This window comes from Myodes glareolus, chromosome 3, assembly GCF_982192425.1.
Source record: "Myodes glareolus chromosome 3, mMyoGla1.1, whole genome shotgun sequence".
Classification (NCBI taxonomy): Eukaryota; Metazoa; Chordata; class Mammalia; order Rodentia; family Cricetidae; genus Myodes; species Myodes glareolus.
The window spans coordinates 86,823,178-86,840,497 of record NC_142028.1 but is presented as its reverse complement, the minus strand read 5'-3'; the positions used below and the strand labels follow the sequence as shown (position 1 = coordinate 86,840,497).

The 17,320-nt window shown below is 43.2% G+C and overlaps 1 protein-coding gene across 2 annotated transcripts in view; it reads left to right on the top strand.

Moving 5' to 3' along the window:
- The window catches only part of Fyb2 (FYN binding protein 2), a 104,764-nt gene that overhangs the window by 82,530 nt on the left and 4,914 nt on the right, over window positions 1–17,320 (top strand). The window contains exons 10-16 of one of the 2 annotated variants that reach the window (XM_048453234.3): window positions 1,984–2,098; window positions 2,188–2,228; window positions 4,153–4,216; window positions 5,245–5,343; window positions 6,664–6,695; window positions 8,406–8,466; window positions 15,071–15,157. In XM_048453234.3, coding sequence (XP_048309191.3) covers window positions 1,984–2,098; window positions 2,188–2,228; window positions 4,153–4,216; window positions 5,245–5,343; window positions 6,664–6,695; window positions 8,406–8,466; window positions 15,071–15,157 — 499 coding nt within the window. Of the gene's footprint in view, window positions 1–1,983; window positions 2,099–2,187; window positions 2,229–4,152; window positions 4,217–5,244; window positions 5,344–6,663; window positions 6,696–8,405; window positions 8,467–9,240; window positions 9,914–15,070; window positions 15,158–17,320 lie in introns of those variants that run through there. The other variant, XM_085686345.2, reaches the window with a different exon arrangement.

Here is a 17,320-nt window from a genome sequence, read left to right as displayed (position 1 = left end):
AGATTAAGAAGGGGGGGGGCTGGAAAGATGGCTTAGTGGTTCAGAGCACTTGGTCTCTCCGAGAATGTGGGTTTGGTTCCCAGCACCCACACGGTATGTCACAGTCATCCGTAGCTCCAATACCAGGGGACCCAGCACCCTCTTCCGGCCTCCACAGGCACCAGGTCCATATGTGAGATACACATGTACGGGTAGGCAAAATGCTCAAAACCTATGAAGTACAATAAATACATTTTCTAAAAGAAAGTGAAAGTTCCCAGCTATGTGCTTAGCATCTTTTTTTTTCCCCTGAAACTATTCTATGAACTTCCCTAAAAAAAAAAAAAGTAAGCCACCTTCCTCTGGGACCTGCCCCTCTTTGAAATAGTTTGAGGGTCACATACTTCTTGTACTAGGATAAAAATCTTCTCATTTGGTTCATTTAATTAATAGATACCAGTCACTTTGCTCATTGCATATTTTTAGATACACTTCTTATGATAAGTAGTTCATGTCTGAAATGAAAATGGCCCCGAGTCAGCCACAGCCTAACTATGAAGCCACACCAGCTGATGACGAGGTGGCATTTTATGCTTATGACAAGTTTACACCTCCCTGCATCTATCAGGATGGCTACCTGTGCCAACAATCCCTATGAACTGTTCAGATGAGCATGTTATTTTCCAGTTAACTCTATGATTAATAATACATGTTGACATGTATTCGATTAGCTTCACTTTAAGAAAGAAAAAACTACCAAAAAAAAAAAAAACTAGAAAAGGCCATTTCAGTGGTAGAGAAAATCTTCCGGGCTGAAGGACTTTAACACAGAAGGTCAGCAGCAGCAGGAAGAGCCCTTAAGCTGGGGAAGAACTTTGCGTTGCTGGAGAATCAGCAGTCTCTGTGAATATACACTTGATCCTTACATGGCCACATAGAAGGGGCGGTTGGAGTTACTGTTGCTGGTTGCTTTTACTCTTTTGACTCTTTTACTCTCTTTGTTGGGGGGCGGGGGGGGCACCTCCCAGATCTCAAACAAACACACAGAGGCCTCATCTTACTTATAAACACCAGGCTTTCGCTTGGCTTGCTTCTAGCCAGCTTTCCTTAAATTATCCCACCCATCTTTTGCCTCTGGGCTTTTACCTTTATTTCTCTATACCTTTCTTTCCTTCTTATTCCATACCTGGCTGTGTAACAGGGTGGCTGGTCCCTTCTTTTCTCTCTCCTTCCTCTATGTATACCCTCTGGGTCTGCCAGCCCCACCTATCTTGTCTCCTGCCTCTATTGGCTGTTCAGCTCTTTCTTAGACCAATCGGGTGTTTACAACATGCAAGTGACAGAGCTTCACAGAGTTAAGCAAACACAACACAAAAGAATGCAGCACACCTTTGCATAATGAAAACAAATGTTCCACAGCATAAGCAAATGTAACACATCTTAAAATAACATTCCACAAGTTACCCCCAACTTCAGGGAGTTGTAACAGACTCTGCAAGATGAAATGGCTTCTCCGAGATCATGCAGAATGTGGTCGGTTTCGTTGGCATGGTAACTACATGACAGGACAGAGGAAAGTTTGCTTTGCACGAGGAGTTTTACTCCACAGTCCTTGGCTCTGCTGCTTTTAGGGCTGTAGTGGGGCAGGGCATCATGGTGGTGAAGTGTGTGGGGGAAGAGGTAGGCCCCCGTGGGCAGGAAGCAGAGACCAAAGAAGTAAGCAATAGCCTTTAAAGGGTTACCCCCTGCTGACCTATTTCTTATAAGCAGGCTCCACCTCCTAAAGTTTCCAGAATATAACAAAACGGTATCTCCATTGAAGACAGAACAGTGGACACATGAGCCCAGGGGACATCTCTTGGTCAGATCAACACATACCCCGGCTGCATTCCCATTTTATCACCCTTAGCCTGCCTCTTCCTGCTGTTGCTCTGCCAGGCATGGAAGCAGATGTATCTCTAATGGCTGATGACATTGCCTTGGGTTTTTCTATTTTCCTGACAGGTGGATATGTGGAGGCATTGGAGGTGACCAAAGAAACCCCAAGTCCAAGCACCATTAGGTCAAACTCCTCTTCAGAGAAGACGTACGATGATGTGGGGTGCTCCAGAGAAGATCTGTAAGTGAGGGCTCAGACCTCCCAGAAGTGGGGATGTGGTGAGACTCTAAAGGTGTGCTGGTTAACTGTCTGTGTGTCTTTCTTCACAGACCAAAATGGGACTTCTCCAGCTCATTCACCTCGGACAGCGGTAAGTGCTGGCTGGAATCGCAGAGTGCTTCTGAGGCTGAGAGACGACCATGTGCCTTTATTTGCACACATTTTCAGAGACTGAAAACTGAACATTGAGACGAAGGGCAGTGGTGCAGAGTGTTTAGAGAAGGGAGTGGTGCCCTTGTGGCAGAAGCTTCTCCACATGAAATGGCTCTGTTTGGGGCGTTTTCACAGCGCAAGACTGATAAAGGGTGTATGCTTTTATTTAAAATACTATCCGGACTTCCTAGTACTTATTAATTTTTAATTACCTGAATGTGGGGTAAGGGAGTATGTGCATGAATGCACAGGTGTCTGTGGGGGCCAGTTGTGTTAGATTCCCTAAAGCTGGAGTTTTAGGCTTTTTTTTTATTTACTTGATGTGGGTGTGGGAACTGAACTTGGGTCCTCTGCAGAGTATGTAGCCCCAACTTCCTAGTGCTTTTAATATCAATATCAATATGGTCCAAAGTAGTGATTCTCAACTTTCCTAATGCTGCAACCCTTTAATACAGGTCCTCATGTTCTGGTGACCTCCAACCATAAAATTATTTCCATTGCTACTTCATAATGGTAATTTTGCAATTGTTATGAATCATAATGTAAATATCTGATGTGCAGGATATTTGATAAGTGACCATGGTGTGTGGGAATGACCCACAGGTTAAGAACCACTGTCCTGAAGGCTTTGGCTGGCTCCGTCTCACACTGTGTTTAGTTTTCCCCTTAAGAGCCTTCCCCTGTCGACTCTGCCTCTGCAGTTGCCATCTGAAAGGTGTTTGCAGGTACTCATCCCTATTCAAAGTAATACTTGGTGACTAAGCATTCAAATATATGGACCTCCGGGGCTATTCTCAAACCACTGCAGAGGATACTTATTTTTTAGGTAGTATTTTCTAATAACCTATAAAATATCAGGTTTTCATATCTTCTTTTATTTTTTTAGATATCCATAATTTTGTTTACCCTTCCTTCTTTTCCCCTTTTCTTCTATCTTCTTTCCCATTTCCTGCTTAGACCTACAGAGTGAGTTCCAGGATAGTCTGGGCTAAAGAGTGAGACAGTCTCCCTCTTTGTAATATCACACACACACACACACACACACACACACACACACACACACACACGGACTAATCAAATGCTATTCTGGTCTGGCTCCTTAGAATACAGAAATTTGACACATAGAAACAATCTTAGAGAACATTAAATCCAATACTCACCTTTTTTAAACCTTCAACTTTATTGATAGCTTCATGAATACGCTAAGACAATAACCTTCAACTTCTATTGACTTGTTATACTTTCAAAAAACTGATATGTCTATGTACATATCGTATGTACAATACTCACTTTTTAATGAGAGAACAGAGGTACAGAAGTCCAGAGAGAAGTTCCAGAACTCTGCATGCTCCCTGTGTTCCAGTCAAGTTTGAAACTTTAATAGTTATATGTTGAACCCAATATCATTTCCTCTAGACTCCATTTCCAGGCTACAACCTGCATGTGTTAAGCTTACAACCTGTGTCTATTAATCTTATGCGTTAGGCTGGTGCGAAGGGAGACATTCTTCAGTATCTGTGGGCTTTCCTTTGTTTCCCCAGTGTGTAGCACGCTGTCTCATGTATAGAAGACGACAGCTGTTCTGCACTAACTGTGGAAAGGATGGAGGGGGAAGGAATGCGTCTGTTGAGAAAGCAGCTGCCTTAGGCTGAACCAGAGCCCACATGGAATCACACGTAGAAGACGTGCCCCATTCTCGAGCCTACAGAGCTCTAGAGATGCTTATGAATTTTTACCACGTGCTTATGAAAACAGGCATATATTTCAACAAAAATCACTTAACTAAAGAGAGCTGAAAGTACTTGACAGTTCACAGGTGTTCATTTTGTTGTTGTTGTTGTTTGTGTGGTTTTTGGTTTCAGAAGAAAATAGTGACGAGATGTATGAAGACATCTACAAAACAAAGAATTATGACCAAAAGCCAGAGTGAGTTTCTTTCGTGACTTTGGGTTGTAGGCTGAAGGTGTTTCCCATTTACCTAGTAAGCCTGGGTTTAAGGCGTGGCCCCATCTCCCACGACCATCCTTGAGGGAAGATTACGTGGAGTGATGATAAGCTATTGAAATACTAATTGTCACTAGCAGCATATTCATCAGCGTGTGCAATCATACATCATAAGATTGAGATTGATTGCTTTCTCCTTTGAGAAAAACGTTCATTTTCAAGAGTAAAGAACTTTGGCTTGTTCAGAAGTGTTTGAGATGGGGAAGGAAATAACAGTGGAATTTGTCTTGACTTTATAATTGCTTTTCCAGGGTCAAAGCAAGAAATATAACTTATCTTTGGTCTTTGTTAGCTAGTCAGACCGACTCCGGGATTTGGAACTTACTCAGTGGCATTGCAAATGATGTTTGTTCAAATGGTCAACATTGGCCAGTCTTACCTAAAAAGAACAAGGTAAAGCAAACAGCATAGTCACAGTGAGGAGTCTGGGGATTGAGGGCACAGTGATACTGGGCTGGTTGTGTGGATGAACTCCCTTTAACTCCACCCTCCTAAGCCAAAAGGATGTTGAGAGTTTCAGCATCAGTTGACCCATCGGTATGTCACCGCAGCTAGACACTCGGTTACTGGAGACTTTGTTAAGGACCAGAGATGGCAATTCCTGGAGTCGGCAATTCTCTGAGGTGTCTCTAGCCCCATTTAGAGTGAGTGTTCCCCCAAGTTATTCCCCTTGGAAAGGAAGATTTTACTTCATAATCTCTACAAAAGTGAACACTATTTGTGGCAGATGAATGTTTGTACACACTATAATTACTCTTTCCGTGGTTGCCTCAGATACGCTTCATATCAGGATCTCAGCAGACCTCACTCGTAATTGCTGAGGCCTTCCCTTGTCCTTCCTCAAGGGAGTCTCCTCTGGACGCGAGACTGGCGTTCTTGTCCTTGATAATCTACAGCACTCTGTCCCAGTCCTCAAATGCCATGTTGTTTTATCTCCTCATTCCTCTCAGTGTAGATGGAAGGACAGCGCTGAGAAGACTGCAGCAGCTCTTCAGGAAAGAGAAGGGCGTATTCAGGGTGAAGAAAGCCAAGTCGAGAGAAAACATCAGGTAAGCAGTCCCTTTAGCCTTTCCTCCTGGCTATCAGCAACACTGACTTGCAGATAGACGGTTGCTGTTTCTATCCGATTCTCAGCACCACACGCTCTCCAGCGATCTTAGCTGTGTACACCTCCGTGTTTACTTTGTCTCTTTTGAAAGCAGCAATCTGGGTATCATATGGGCGGGGGTAACCTGGTCTGCTGAATGGCTGGTGTATCTCAAGATCTTGGACTTAGAGAGACCCTGTCCCCATGTAACATCCACTATTAGCCTTTGGGAAGGTTCCAAATTAACCAGCAGTGACAGAGACAGGATTTTCTTCCATTTGTGCTCACGGGACCGTGCTTCCCTCATGGGTACAATGGAAGGGGACTATACAATCTCTAGGGGGCAGGTCTCTCTGCAGGATATCGACACAGGCAGGTCTAGAGCCGTACTTTGTGAGGGTACTAGAAAATAATTCGCCAAGACCATCACCTCCACTGAGGTAGACTGAAACTATTCTCCTCTAAAGTTCTTCCCAATTATAAAGCCTTGGCATTTTGTGATTTTAAGTCCAGTCGTCTGCTGGAACTAGATCTCCCGAGAGAGCCAATGGGCAGGCGTGTGGGCCCTATATCTTAGTCAGTCTGGACCACAGCAGAAGAGACCATGATTTGATTTTCCATCTCCCTTCATGACAAAAACTGTATCCAATTATCTTACTCATCCAGCATAAGGGCCTGGTTCATGGCTCCTGCAAAAGTACCCGTAGTACTGAGTTTAAGTTAAAGGCATCAAATAAATAGGTTTTTCTTCTTTTCTATATTTTTCCTTTCCCTTTTCTTATCACATATCTCTTTTCACATGACCTCTTAAGCAAAGAGAGGAGAGGAGAACCAAATCTAGCTGGGCTCCATGTCCTCTCCCACTGAGCAATTTGCCGTCTTATGTTTCCACCGGACTTGGGCTTCCTTTGTAAGCCAAAATCTTCCTTTGGCTTATAAAACACAGATGAGCTGCAATGTCTGTGGAGTCCCCATGAATTAACTCACCTGTACACTGTACACCGCTCTTTCTCATCGACCCTCATGCTCGTTCAGTTGATCTGGCTATATCATAGAAGATTCCAAGGCAGCCTGAGTGTTCTCATTAGCAAGTGGGTTACAGGCAGTCCCCAGGAATGTATGCGCTCATTTGGAATGGGGTAGAACCAATCAGAACAGAGCTGCAAGGGTCTCATTTCAGTACCATCTGGACTAGGACACCTGCCATCCGGATGACATTTTGGATATATCTGATAATTGTGCATAACTTTGTTCCGTGACCTTTTCTCTTTTTCTCCATTAGCAATGGATTTTCCATGTCACTGCCTGACTTAGGTAAGTAGCGTTTATTTGATGTTGTCCACTGATATTGTTGTCTATATGTCTGGTGTGCTAAGGGGCAGCAGAAGAGCAATGGTAATCTTTCCTGCCTTCCCAGTGAAAACTGGAGCCATCAGAATATCTTAAACAATTGGCACTTCCTGCTTTGGAGAGATGGGGAACATTTTTCTGGCACTTCCATAAGCAAATGTTGCTGTCTTTATAGGAGGCTCTAGGACCCACGACTGTGCTTTGTGATGGGGATTTGTCCCCAGGACTCTGACTATGAATCTTAGACATCCTGCATTGGTCTGCATACCTCTGATGGATTTGATAGCCAGATTAAGACATGATAAATTGAGTATGGGCATGCTGTAGTCTGCACACTCACTGACAAAGAATGGGTTGCTGGAACACTGTTTGCTATGCTATTAAAACGGCACTGTGTAAGTCACCACAAAGCCTGACACATAGGATGTCATGTATTGACAGGACACGCGATACGTGTCCAGTCCACGGCATCTGTCAACAACAGAGGCCTGTGTGCCCTTTGTTCATTGTTTTCGGTTCACGGGCACTAGCAGGAAAGTTACTTCTGTTTGTAACTGTGACTTAGTGACTCAAGCATCTGGTTCAGAAATATAAGCTGCCACACCAAATAGCAAAGGTTACTACAGACGTGATAAAACTGCAGCTCTCCCAGATATATTGTCATAAAAAAGTGTTAGAGGCAACTTGAAGTAGGAATGCGTCTTACAGATAGATTGCCTCTAATCCTCAAAGCCGCAAACCAAATTGCTCCAAAGTCTGAAACTTTTTTATTACTACCATAATTGAAAAATTCTATACCTGACTTCATGTGACAGGTGTGTCACATAGCAGGCACAGTAAACTACTGTATGAAATTACCATTAGAATATGTGTATTAAGTGTATATGGAACACTAATTTCAAGATTATATTTGACTGCTATATCCAAGATACCATCGCTCCATTATCTCATTGTATATATGCAAATACTCTAAAATCCAAAAAGATTTGACATCTTAAATTTTCTTTCCTAAAGCACCAAAATACGTGATGTCAAACTATAACCCCACCCAAAGCTTAAAGGTATTGCGATAAGTGAGTAGACCTAAGAGTGACTGTGGGTGGTTGAACATGGATCGTGAGTATATCAAACTGTCCCAGACTGGGTCAGATGGCAAATCATCTGAAAATCATGGAATTCTATACTGCATGGCAGTGTGAACATTACAAGCTGGAAATGTCTCATTATCATTCTGTATTAACTCAGACTCAGTGTAATACAATAATATCGCAAAGGAACAATTACTTCCAACCAATACAATTTTGTATGTGTTAGGAAGGCATCAGCAAAGACATTGCCATCCCTGCCCCCACTGGATATTAAGAAAAGCCCTCTCAATATGTTAGCAATGTAAATTATCTTTCAGTTCCAGAAAATGGGGACAGCTTACCATTTTAACGAAATCAAGCTGATGTAAATGCACACGCAGGTCAGGTGATCAGAGAGCTCCCTGCTTTTTTATTCCCTCCGTTGAATTTCTTCACCAGAGACTCATTTTATTCCGCCTGTCTCCGTAATCAGATAACAGGCTTGGGGGTGCACCTGGGTAATTAGGTCATTGTGTAGAATGTGGAAAGCCGGAGTGTATAAAACATACCTAATATATACATTTTTTTGTTCCTGTCTGTGCTGTAGGAATTAGGTCTCAGGACGTCATCATCTACGACGACGTGGACACAATCGAGAAAGAACCAAAGTAAGACAGTTCACCTCACTGGTCATCTCTGCTTGCGCCAGCCACTGCCTGGTGTTTGTTATTACGTCAGAGAGCAGATCCTGGGAGACTGGACAGACGTTTCCTAAGAGAAAACAATAAACACCCCCTCCCCTAGGCATCCCAACAGTGGTACCAAGCCAAAGGCATTGGAGCTTCAGGGTGTTTTTGTTTCTTATCTTTGAGTCTGGAGACTTGGAATTGTCAACACGTTTAACTACTAATCTTTTGTGTACACCCAAAATACAGGGTAGCCGGGGCTATTTGGCAGAACCATGTCCAAGGTCTAAGTCACCATCACCTATAGAAAGGAAACGGTTCTTACCTCAGTGCCCCTTGAGGCTTCTTCCTTCCCATCTCCACCAAGCAGCTGGTGATGGCGGTCTTTCATTTTGATCTACCTGTCCCTGCTCGCTCTATTAGGACTTGTGCTGGGGTCTTGGTGAACCCACCAATAATCCTTTGTTAAACCCGAGAGATATTCTTGAGATCATACCATGCTCAGATTTTTCTACAGTGCTTTAACATTTTGGTTATGCCCTCCTTAAAGAGGGAAAAGGGTCCTGCTCTCCCTGTGTTTGCAGGTAATGATTTCACATTCCTCCTCTTGGCTCTTTAAGCTTTATGGGAGTTCTGGGTCAACCATCCATACCTAGTGTGTTGTATGTTCTAGGCTGTCCTATAAAAGCTCTGTTCTCCTTTCATACACTCCTTGTTTTTTTTTTTTTTTTTTTTTTTTTTTTTTTTTTTTTGCAGGACGAGGATTGATGCCAGGCTTTGTGTATGCTAAGCAAGCACTCTGCACAACCTCGCCCTTCATTTTATGCTATTTCATTTTCAGGGTTTTGCTAAGTTGTCTGAGCTGGCCTTGAACTTGGGATCGTGCTGCTTTGGATTCCCAAGTAGCTTGAATTAGAGGTGTGATTCCCTTAGTCTTCACCTCTGTATATCTTTTACTGTTCTCTCACCTACATCCAAGATTCAATTATAACCAAGACATCAAAATTTATATTTTAAGGTCAGATATTTTTTCTGAGTTCCAGTAATCCTGCAAGGCAACACTATATAAGCTCAGGAGCTCTGTAATAATGCAGAATACCAATTTTTCTTGTCCAAACTTTTCTTCTAATCTCGTTAGTGATTAGAAACACAGTCATCCCTATGCTATATCCCCGAGCCCCTCCAATCTCCTGCCCGCCCTTCCAAGTCCCTGCTTTAATTTCTTTTGAGTGTTCTCGCTTCTTCCCCCACCGCAGAGCCACAATTCCCACCTTTTCTTCTAGGATTCCTGCAGAAGTCCCCGAGTCACCATTTCTCTTCCATTTCAGCTTTGTTTTTCTAAAGTCTCAAAACTACAAATATAGTCACCAGCTTTGAACCCTCAGTGGTTATGCATCATTCTCAAAATGAAGTTCTCACTGCCCCAGGCGGCCCCTCGGCCTCCCCTGCGCTCTCTCCATTCTACACCACTGGGGGGGGGGGCGCTTGAACTCCAAAACCGCCAAACATTTCAAACCTTCAAGTGTTCAAACATCATTAATTCATTCAACAAATACTTACTGATTATGTACTCTATGCCAGATATTGGGTGTAGAGCAATTCACAGACAAGATAGAATACCTTGGGTTTTGGGTGTGTGTGTGTGTGTGTGTGTGTGTGTGTGTGTGTGTGTGTGTGTGATTTTTGTCCAATAATGAACAAGTAAACCTACAGTTCTGTGTTTGCAGTTGGTTGTGCCGGGCCAGAATATTTGAAAGTAGACATAGGTGTGTAGAAAGCACTCTACTCAGCCCGTGTTTTATTTGGGCTTTTGACAAATTGCTCGAGGTTGCCTTGGACTTCTGCCTTCACCTTCCAAGCTGCTCAGGTTACAGGTGTGATGCCCCAGGCATGATGACATCTTTATATTTTTTTTTGACGTGTTCTCTTATCCATACCCAAGACTTCAATTATAGCCATGATGGACATAATATCAAAATTTATATTTTAAGGTCAGATTTTTTTCTGAGTCATAGTAAGCGTGGAGACATGTCTGATGTTAGCTTACAGTAGATCATTCACCTCTCTGGTTTTATCTAATTGGGTTAGGTACCCCCTTTTTTATTAGACTATTATCCTTATAGTTGCAAGAATCTATTTTCTTAACTGTTTTCTCATAGTCTCAGAACTCTGTGATCCTACACCTGTAGCTTTCAGATCTTTCAGTCATGTGGCCTCACCTAAAAATGTAGTGTGTTCAGCTGGGCTTGTTATAGAACTGCACAGAATAATCTGGACTCTCAAGATGATAACTTTGGCTGGAGTGTTGGCATCTATATAGAAGCAGTGAAACATCATAGTAACATTTGACAAGTGGAGGCTGGGGCAAGAGGAGAGGAGAGGAAACAGACCACAGGTTGGTGGACAACCACATGCATGGAACACACTGTGTTTGTTAAGTTTCTGGAATGAGTATGGTGGTGCGTGCTTTTAAGCCCAGCACTCTAGAAGCAGAGGCAGGAGGGTTTCCATGAGTCCGAGGCCAGCCTGATCTATACAGTGAGTCCCAGGCCAGTCAGGACTATACAGTAAGACTCTGTCTGAAAAGGAAAATCAAAAGAAAGTTTGTTGGAGCAAAAGGCATACAATCAGAAAAGAAGCCGATGTAGCATGATGTGAGATTAGAGGGCAGCTCTGGAATTTTTAGATAACAGCCCTGTCATACCAAGTTAAAAGAATGAAACCTTTTCCTTGAAAAATAAATTGTCTGTAAAATTAAGTTATAAAGCACAGTAAAGCCAACCCTGTCCTCGTATTAGCCAAGCACTAGAATATGGCCAACCCTGTCCTGTTACCGTGCGCACACCCCTCGTCTGCTCACTGGCCTCGCCCAGGCTAAGTGCCTTCCCTGCTTTTGTTCTTTTCCTGTTCAAAACAAGAGTTATCAAATTATAATCTACAGATGACACAAATACTGTTTCATTGTAAAAATTATTTCATCCTTTATATAGAATTCTGAACCTGATTTTTCTCAGATCCACTGTTTTGCTACCATAATTCATTCATTTTTCCTGCTCTTTGATTAAGACTCCAGTGCACATGTGTGCCACATGAACTCATCCATTCTCTTGTCAGTTGGTACTTAGCTCCTGAGTGACTTTTACGTTTGTGCTCAGCACTTGCACAGATGTAGATTGATGCATCCTGTGTGCACTTGGAAGGGGGATACAGACCACACATGGAGTATAAACTCACAAGTGCCAGCCTAGCACATAAGGGCTCACATTGACTCCCATGTTAGCACACGGAACAGAGAGAAGACATTTTTGTAAGCAGTATGGCACCATTCTAGTAACTGGCATTCCTAACAAGCTTCGGCGTCAGTCCCCACACTCACGTCCTTCTCCTATGGAGTCTGTTGTATCTTTTGATTGCTTTTCTCTTGTGTTGCTGGTTGTTTTCTTCATTCTAGGTTTTAAAACAATTTGGTTTTGGACACAGCTCTTTTCCCACATTCCTGTCAGTTCCCACGGTATCTTCTTCAACTGTTGATTGGCCTTTTCAAGTTCGTTTCTAATCTTCCAAAGAATAGGTCTTCAAATTCTTTTTTTCTGTTGTTTTTTTTAGAAAGTAATTTTATTAAATTATAAAAGTTTCCATTTCTGTTTCAAATTCTTAATGTATTTTAAACTATCATTTTTTTACTATTGCTTTCTATATCTTCTAAAGAACTTTCTCCTAGCTCACCTGACATTTTCCTATACTCCCTTCTAAAACTTAGAGCTTTGCCTTTTAAACTTTGTCCTTAGATCCACCTGAACTGATTTTGTTTCTTTTTGGTTTTTGAGACAGGGTTTCTCTGTGGATCCCTGACTGTCCTGGCACTAGCTAACTCTATAGACCAGACTGGCCTTGAACTCACAGACCTTGAACTTGAATCCCCGTGCCTCTGCTTCTGCCTCTCAAGTACTGGGTTGAGAGGCATGTGCCACCACTGCCCTGCAGAAGACAGGCTTCCCTGACCCCGAATCGAACCCAGGCCTTGGTAGTGAGACTGCTAAATCCTAACCACTAGACCAACAGGGAGCACCAAGTATCTTGTGAACTGAATTTTGTGTTTACAATGAAGGGGTAACCAGTTGTTTTCTTCTATCTGGATAAACGTCCTTTGCATGATTTATTGAATCGTCTCTCATTTTCCCCATCAACACCATTTTGTCACACGGTGGGTCCTCAGCACCTGTTTTCAGGCCCTCTGTTCTCTTCCATGGTTGCTTCTGTCCTAGTTGCAGTGTGCACAGAGCTGCAGTTTCTAGGTTTTCTTCCTTTCTTTTTTTTTTTAAGATTTATTTATTTGTTATGTATACAACATTCCATGTATGCCTGCACACCAGAAGAAGGCACATTTCGGATGGTTATGAGCCACCATGTGGTTGCTGGGAATTGAACTCAGGACCTCTGGAAGAGCAGCAAGTGCTCTTAACCTCTGAGCCATCTCTCCAGCCCCGTTTTTTTTTTTCCTTTCTGTTGCTCTAAAACATATAAAGAGTGGGATCTTTTGTCTTAGTAGAGAGAATAAGCTTGGATATGGGCGCTTGCCCAGCTCGTTCCCTTTTGTTCTCATGCTGTAGCTCCCTTTTAAATGGTTTCACACACAGCGCATACTAAACCCCGCTCTGTGCCTAGGATTGTGCACAACTTGTAGTAGACCCAACTGGACTATGTCCAAGCCCCACCTTCTGTGGGCTAAAGCAGAGTCAGACAATTGAGCACACATGCAGCACTTAGAAAAGAGGTGATGGCTAGAGCCTTCTTCCAGATGATGAAAACTGAGGAGGGGGAGGTCTCCACCAAGTCCCAATGGCCTTGCACCTTCTCAGTCTCAGCTTCATTGCCTGAAAGAAGTTAAATCCTTCCTCTCCTGATGAACCCTGTGACCAGAATCCGAAGGAAAGGTGGTCTTGGTAGCAGAGGCTAAGGCAGGGGAGTAGCAAGTTCAAGGCCTACCTAGGCCACATAGTTTGAGGGTTGGGATATAGTTAAGTCACAGAGTGCTTGCTTTGCACATGCAAGCCCTGAGTCCAGTTCCCAAGACTGCGTACTCTGAAGGGAATCCTAACAGAATGTCCATGAAAATGGGAAGTTTCTCAAACATGTACCTTTGTGTTTGGAGTCTTCCCAGGGCAGTTACTGAAGTATTTAGACATGTCAACACTATGACATCTGGATGGTTGGTAGAAGGAAATTCTCTTTTGTTTTCTTCCTTTCTTTTTCTTTGTTTCTCATATCAATGATGGACACCGCGGTAACTTAGGGGAGAGGCACTGTGGAGCAGTAACATGGTGAGAGACTATGGACTCTGGAGTCATAAATGTGCACCTACATTCCGCAGCACAGCCTCCTCCGCCACCACGGCAAGGTGTCCAGCTCTCTGGCCATCCCTTTCCCTTCTACGGAAAACTTAGAGTGGCCAGAGGATTAGCAAGTACTCATATGAAAATGGAGTGAATTATATAAAATGAGCAGCAGGAAACTTAGTAGATAGATGCTCAAATGTTTCCAGTCATTCTATAATATCTTCTTTGCCGTGCATGCTTTTTTTCCCCACATATAAATATACATCACATCACAAACCAGGATCCACATGGGAGAACCCAAGGTCTTCTCACCTCATTTAATATTACACTTTCCGGACCTATCCATTTCCCCACGAATTTCATTTTTATTTTACAGCTAAGATTATATTGTGTGTGTGTGTGTGTGTGTGTGTGTGTGTGTGTATACCACATTTTAGGGAAAAAAAAAAACCTGTTTCCCCTCGAGCCAGAGTTCCAGGCAACTGAGAGCTGGGAACTACGCGTGGGTTCTGTGGAAGACCAGCCCATGCTCTTAATCACTTCGCTGTCCCCCCCCCCCCCGACCCCTGTGCCACATTTCCTTTATCCATTCGTCATTCGTCTGTTGATAGATGTCTAGGCTGGTTCCAATTCCTTCTTGCTGTGAACGCTGCAGTGAAGAGAGATGTGCCAAGATCACCGTAGTAGACAGGAAGTCCTTAGGTATATGCCCTATACCTGGGTTATGTGATTATTTTAACTTTTTAGAAAACCCCATTCTTATTTCTCTAATAGTCATGCTATTTTGTACTCCCACAAGCATTAATTTTTGGTGATGTTAGCCATTCCTACTGGGTAAGATGTGTCCTTAGCCATTGGCAATTTCACTCAGGATTTACACTTTAGAGGACCCCCGCCAAAAAAAATCTGAGGTTCAGAGAGGAGATAAATATGATTACAAGCTACTTAGTTTAGTTTCTGGTTTCAAATTTGGGCCTCTAAAATGAGAGGTCAGCAGACTCAGGCCTGTGGGCCAGTGTGGCCTGCTGTTTGTCTTTGTAAATGAAGTCACAACAGGGGAGCTGAAAGTTGCTGTAGAGAAGGTAGCTGGTAAAGCCTAAGACGCTCACTACATAGCCTTGCTGTGAATATGGAAACATTCTAGATGATGTTTAAATCACGTTGGTCACTGACCTAGAAAGCAGCGGTGATTCTGTAAATGTTTACAAGTTCAATCTTAATTTACTTGATCAAAACATTTCTCTCCTCAGAGAAGAAGATAAGCTAAAAACTTGGAAGCCTAAGTTTTTGACATCAAAGGGGAATAAAGGGAAAAAAGACAGCAATGGATCCGAAAGGTAAGGACACAGTGAACTCCCAACTTCGCCGCTCAGTTTCCACCTCTTTCCAGCCTGATCTTAGGCAAGTCCTTAAATCTGATTTTCAGGTTCCTTGTCTGCAGCTGAGAACTAGCAACACTTGCCTCACAGTACAACTGAGAGGATTAAGGGAGACAAAGGTATAAAAACAGGGTTCCCTCCATTCATCTCAACCTCCTTCCCACTCCCCCCTGGTGAGAAAGAAGAGAGCTTGGGAGGTAGCCCTTAGCAAACAGCAAAGGCCTTCCAGTCTTCCCGTCTTTGTGGCCACAGCAGCGTTCCCCCAGAAGGACAGAGCTTGACTCCTGCACCAATTAGGGCTGACTGGCAAGGGTTAGTTATGACCACAGTCGGACTTAGAATGGAATCGGAATCTTTCAGCTTGGGAGCTATGCTCCACTTGTGTGATCTGGACTACACTGGCAGCTTCGGGAGGGTCTGTGCACTAGACCCTCAGTGGTTACTTAGCTATATTCTCCTCTTCCCATTTGCTGTGCATGAGGTAGGATGGAGGAATCCTTAGTAAATAGCGCGTGGCTTGCCTCTATCAGGGCACCAATGGTTTTCCTAGGCTATCTCAGAAGAAGCCAGACATTTGTCCACAGTGAATGGAAACAACTCGGAGTGGCATAGGCAGCCCCTCCCTTAAGTTTATTTTTTCTCAATTTGGAAAGAGGTATTCAGACTAGAAAAGTTGATTTTTTTTTCACATTAAATGTCATAATTGTTTGCATAGCACTGCAAAAGAAAAATCAAGGACGTGCCATGTCAGGAAGGTTTCTGACCCCTTTTCCAACAGTTTCATCTGTCATAAATATAATTCCATCTTTTTGGGAAACAATTTTCCAGGATTTTTTTTCTTAAGCTGACTTAATAAATTTACTCGCAATTTGAAAATGCAATAATGAGGCTATCATTGTCTATGAAGAGCAATGGATCAATTTCTTGGGTTCTTTTATAATGGTTTCTAGAACAGCTTGTTCTTCCAATAAGTACTAAGTGTTTTCTGTATTAGTTAACTGATAGCTTACTCTACCAATAACTTACAAAGTTTGGGTGAGTATTCAAATATAAAGGCACGCATGACCTGAACAGACACTGTGTGTTGAGGGAATGGTCAAACACCTGTGTGTGATGTCCGGAACTAGCATTTTGCTGTAGATAGTTCAGAGACACTGAAGGATGTTAAACAGGAGAGTGACTTGATTAATTTCAGAAAGACATTCCCTGTGGGCACATTACCAGTGGTCAGGGTCTGAGACGGACATTTCCAGATTCTTGGCTTTTTATTCAAGAAGAAAATAAAAACCAACACACACTGCAAAGTATTGAGGAAAGTTTATTCCTTATGCACTGTAAGAGGGCAGCAGATCTCAGGGGCCCAGGTTATCCTTTGAGGCTTCTCTTATGGGATCCAAGAGAGCAGGGGCCAGCTACTCACAGGTATAGTCAAAGTGGCTCTTAAATTGAGTTATATAATCATGTGTCTCTTGTGCATGTCCAGCCCCATAATGCACCTGATTTTAATCATGTGTGTACCCCATTATGGGTAAGTATAAAATGGTAATTACGGGATTCTTCCTAAAAGATCACTTGGGAACATGGTTTTCTCTATCACACATGTACCCAAAGCCAGTTCAGGCCTTCCCATTTCTGTAGCAAGATATGAGCAGAGTATAGCTGAATACGATCTAAGTCGGATAGGCATTTATAGCGGAAGGTGTCTGCAGGGTGATGCAGACTTGCTCAGAGATGTGTGTGCGGGGTGAGAGTCTCAGGCTGTCAGTGCTTGTGTAGCCCCTACCACGTAGGGGATCAGGCTGCTGAACTATGCCATATGCTTGCCTGCTGCGGTAATCTGCAAGGATGTGGCTGCGACTAGAAGCACAGCAAGGCATCGCTCAGTACAGGAGATTCTCCTCACGGAAACTGCCTAGAAGTAGACCCAAACTCCATTTGTAAAGCAGGAGGCAGGACGCGGGAGGGGTCTCAGCTGGCTCCTGCCGTCGATCAGCCCACTTTCTATGCCTCTTGTTTCACCCATGCTTGCTGCATCTTGCTGTCCATCAATTCCTGACGTTTGCTGTTGCTGTGATAAAATATCCCCGAAGCCAACTTCAGTCAGAGGGATTTATTCTGACT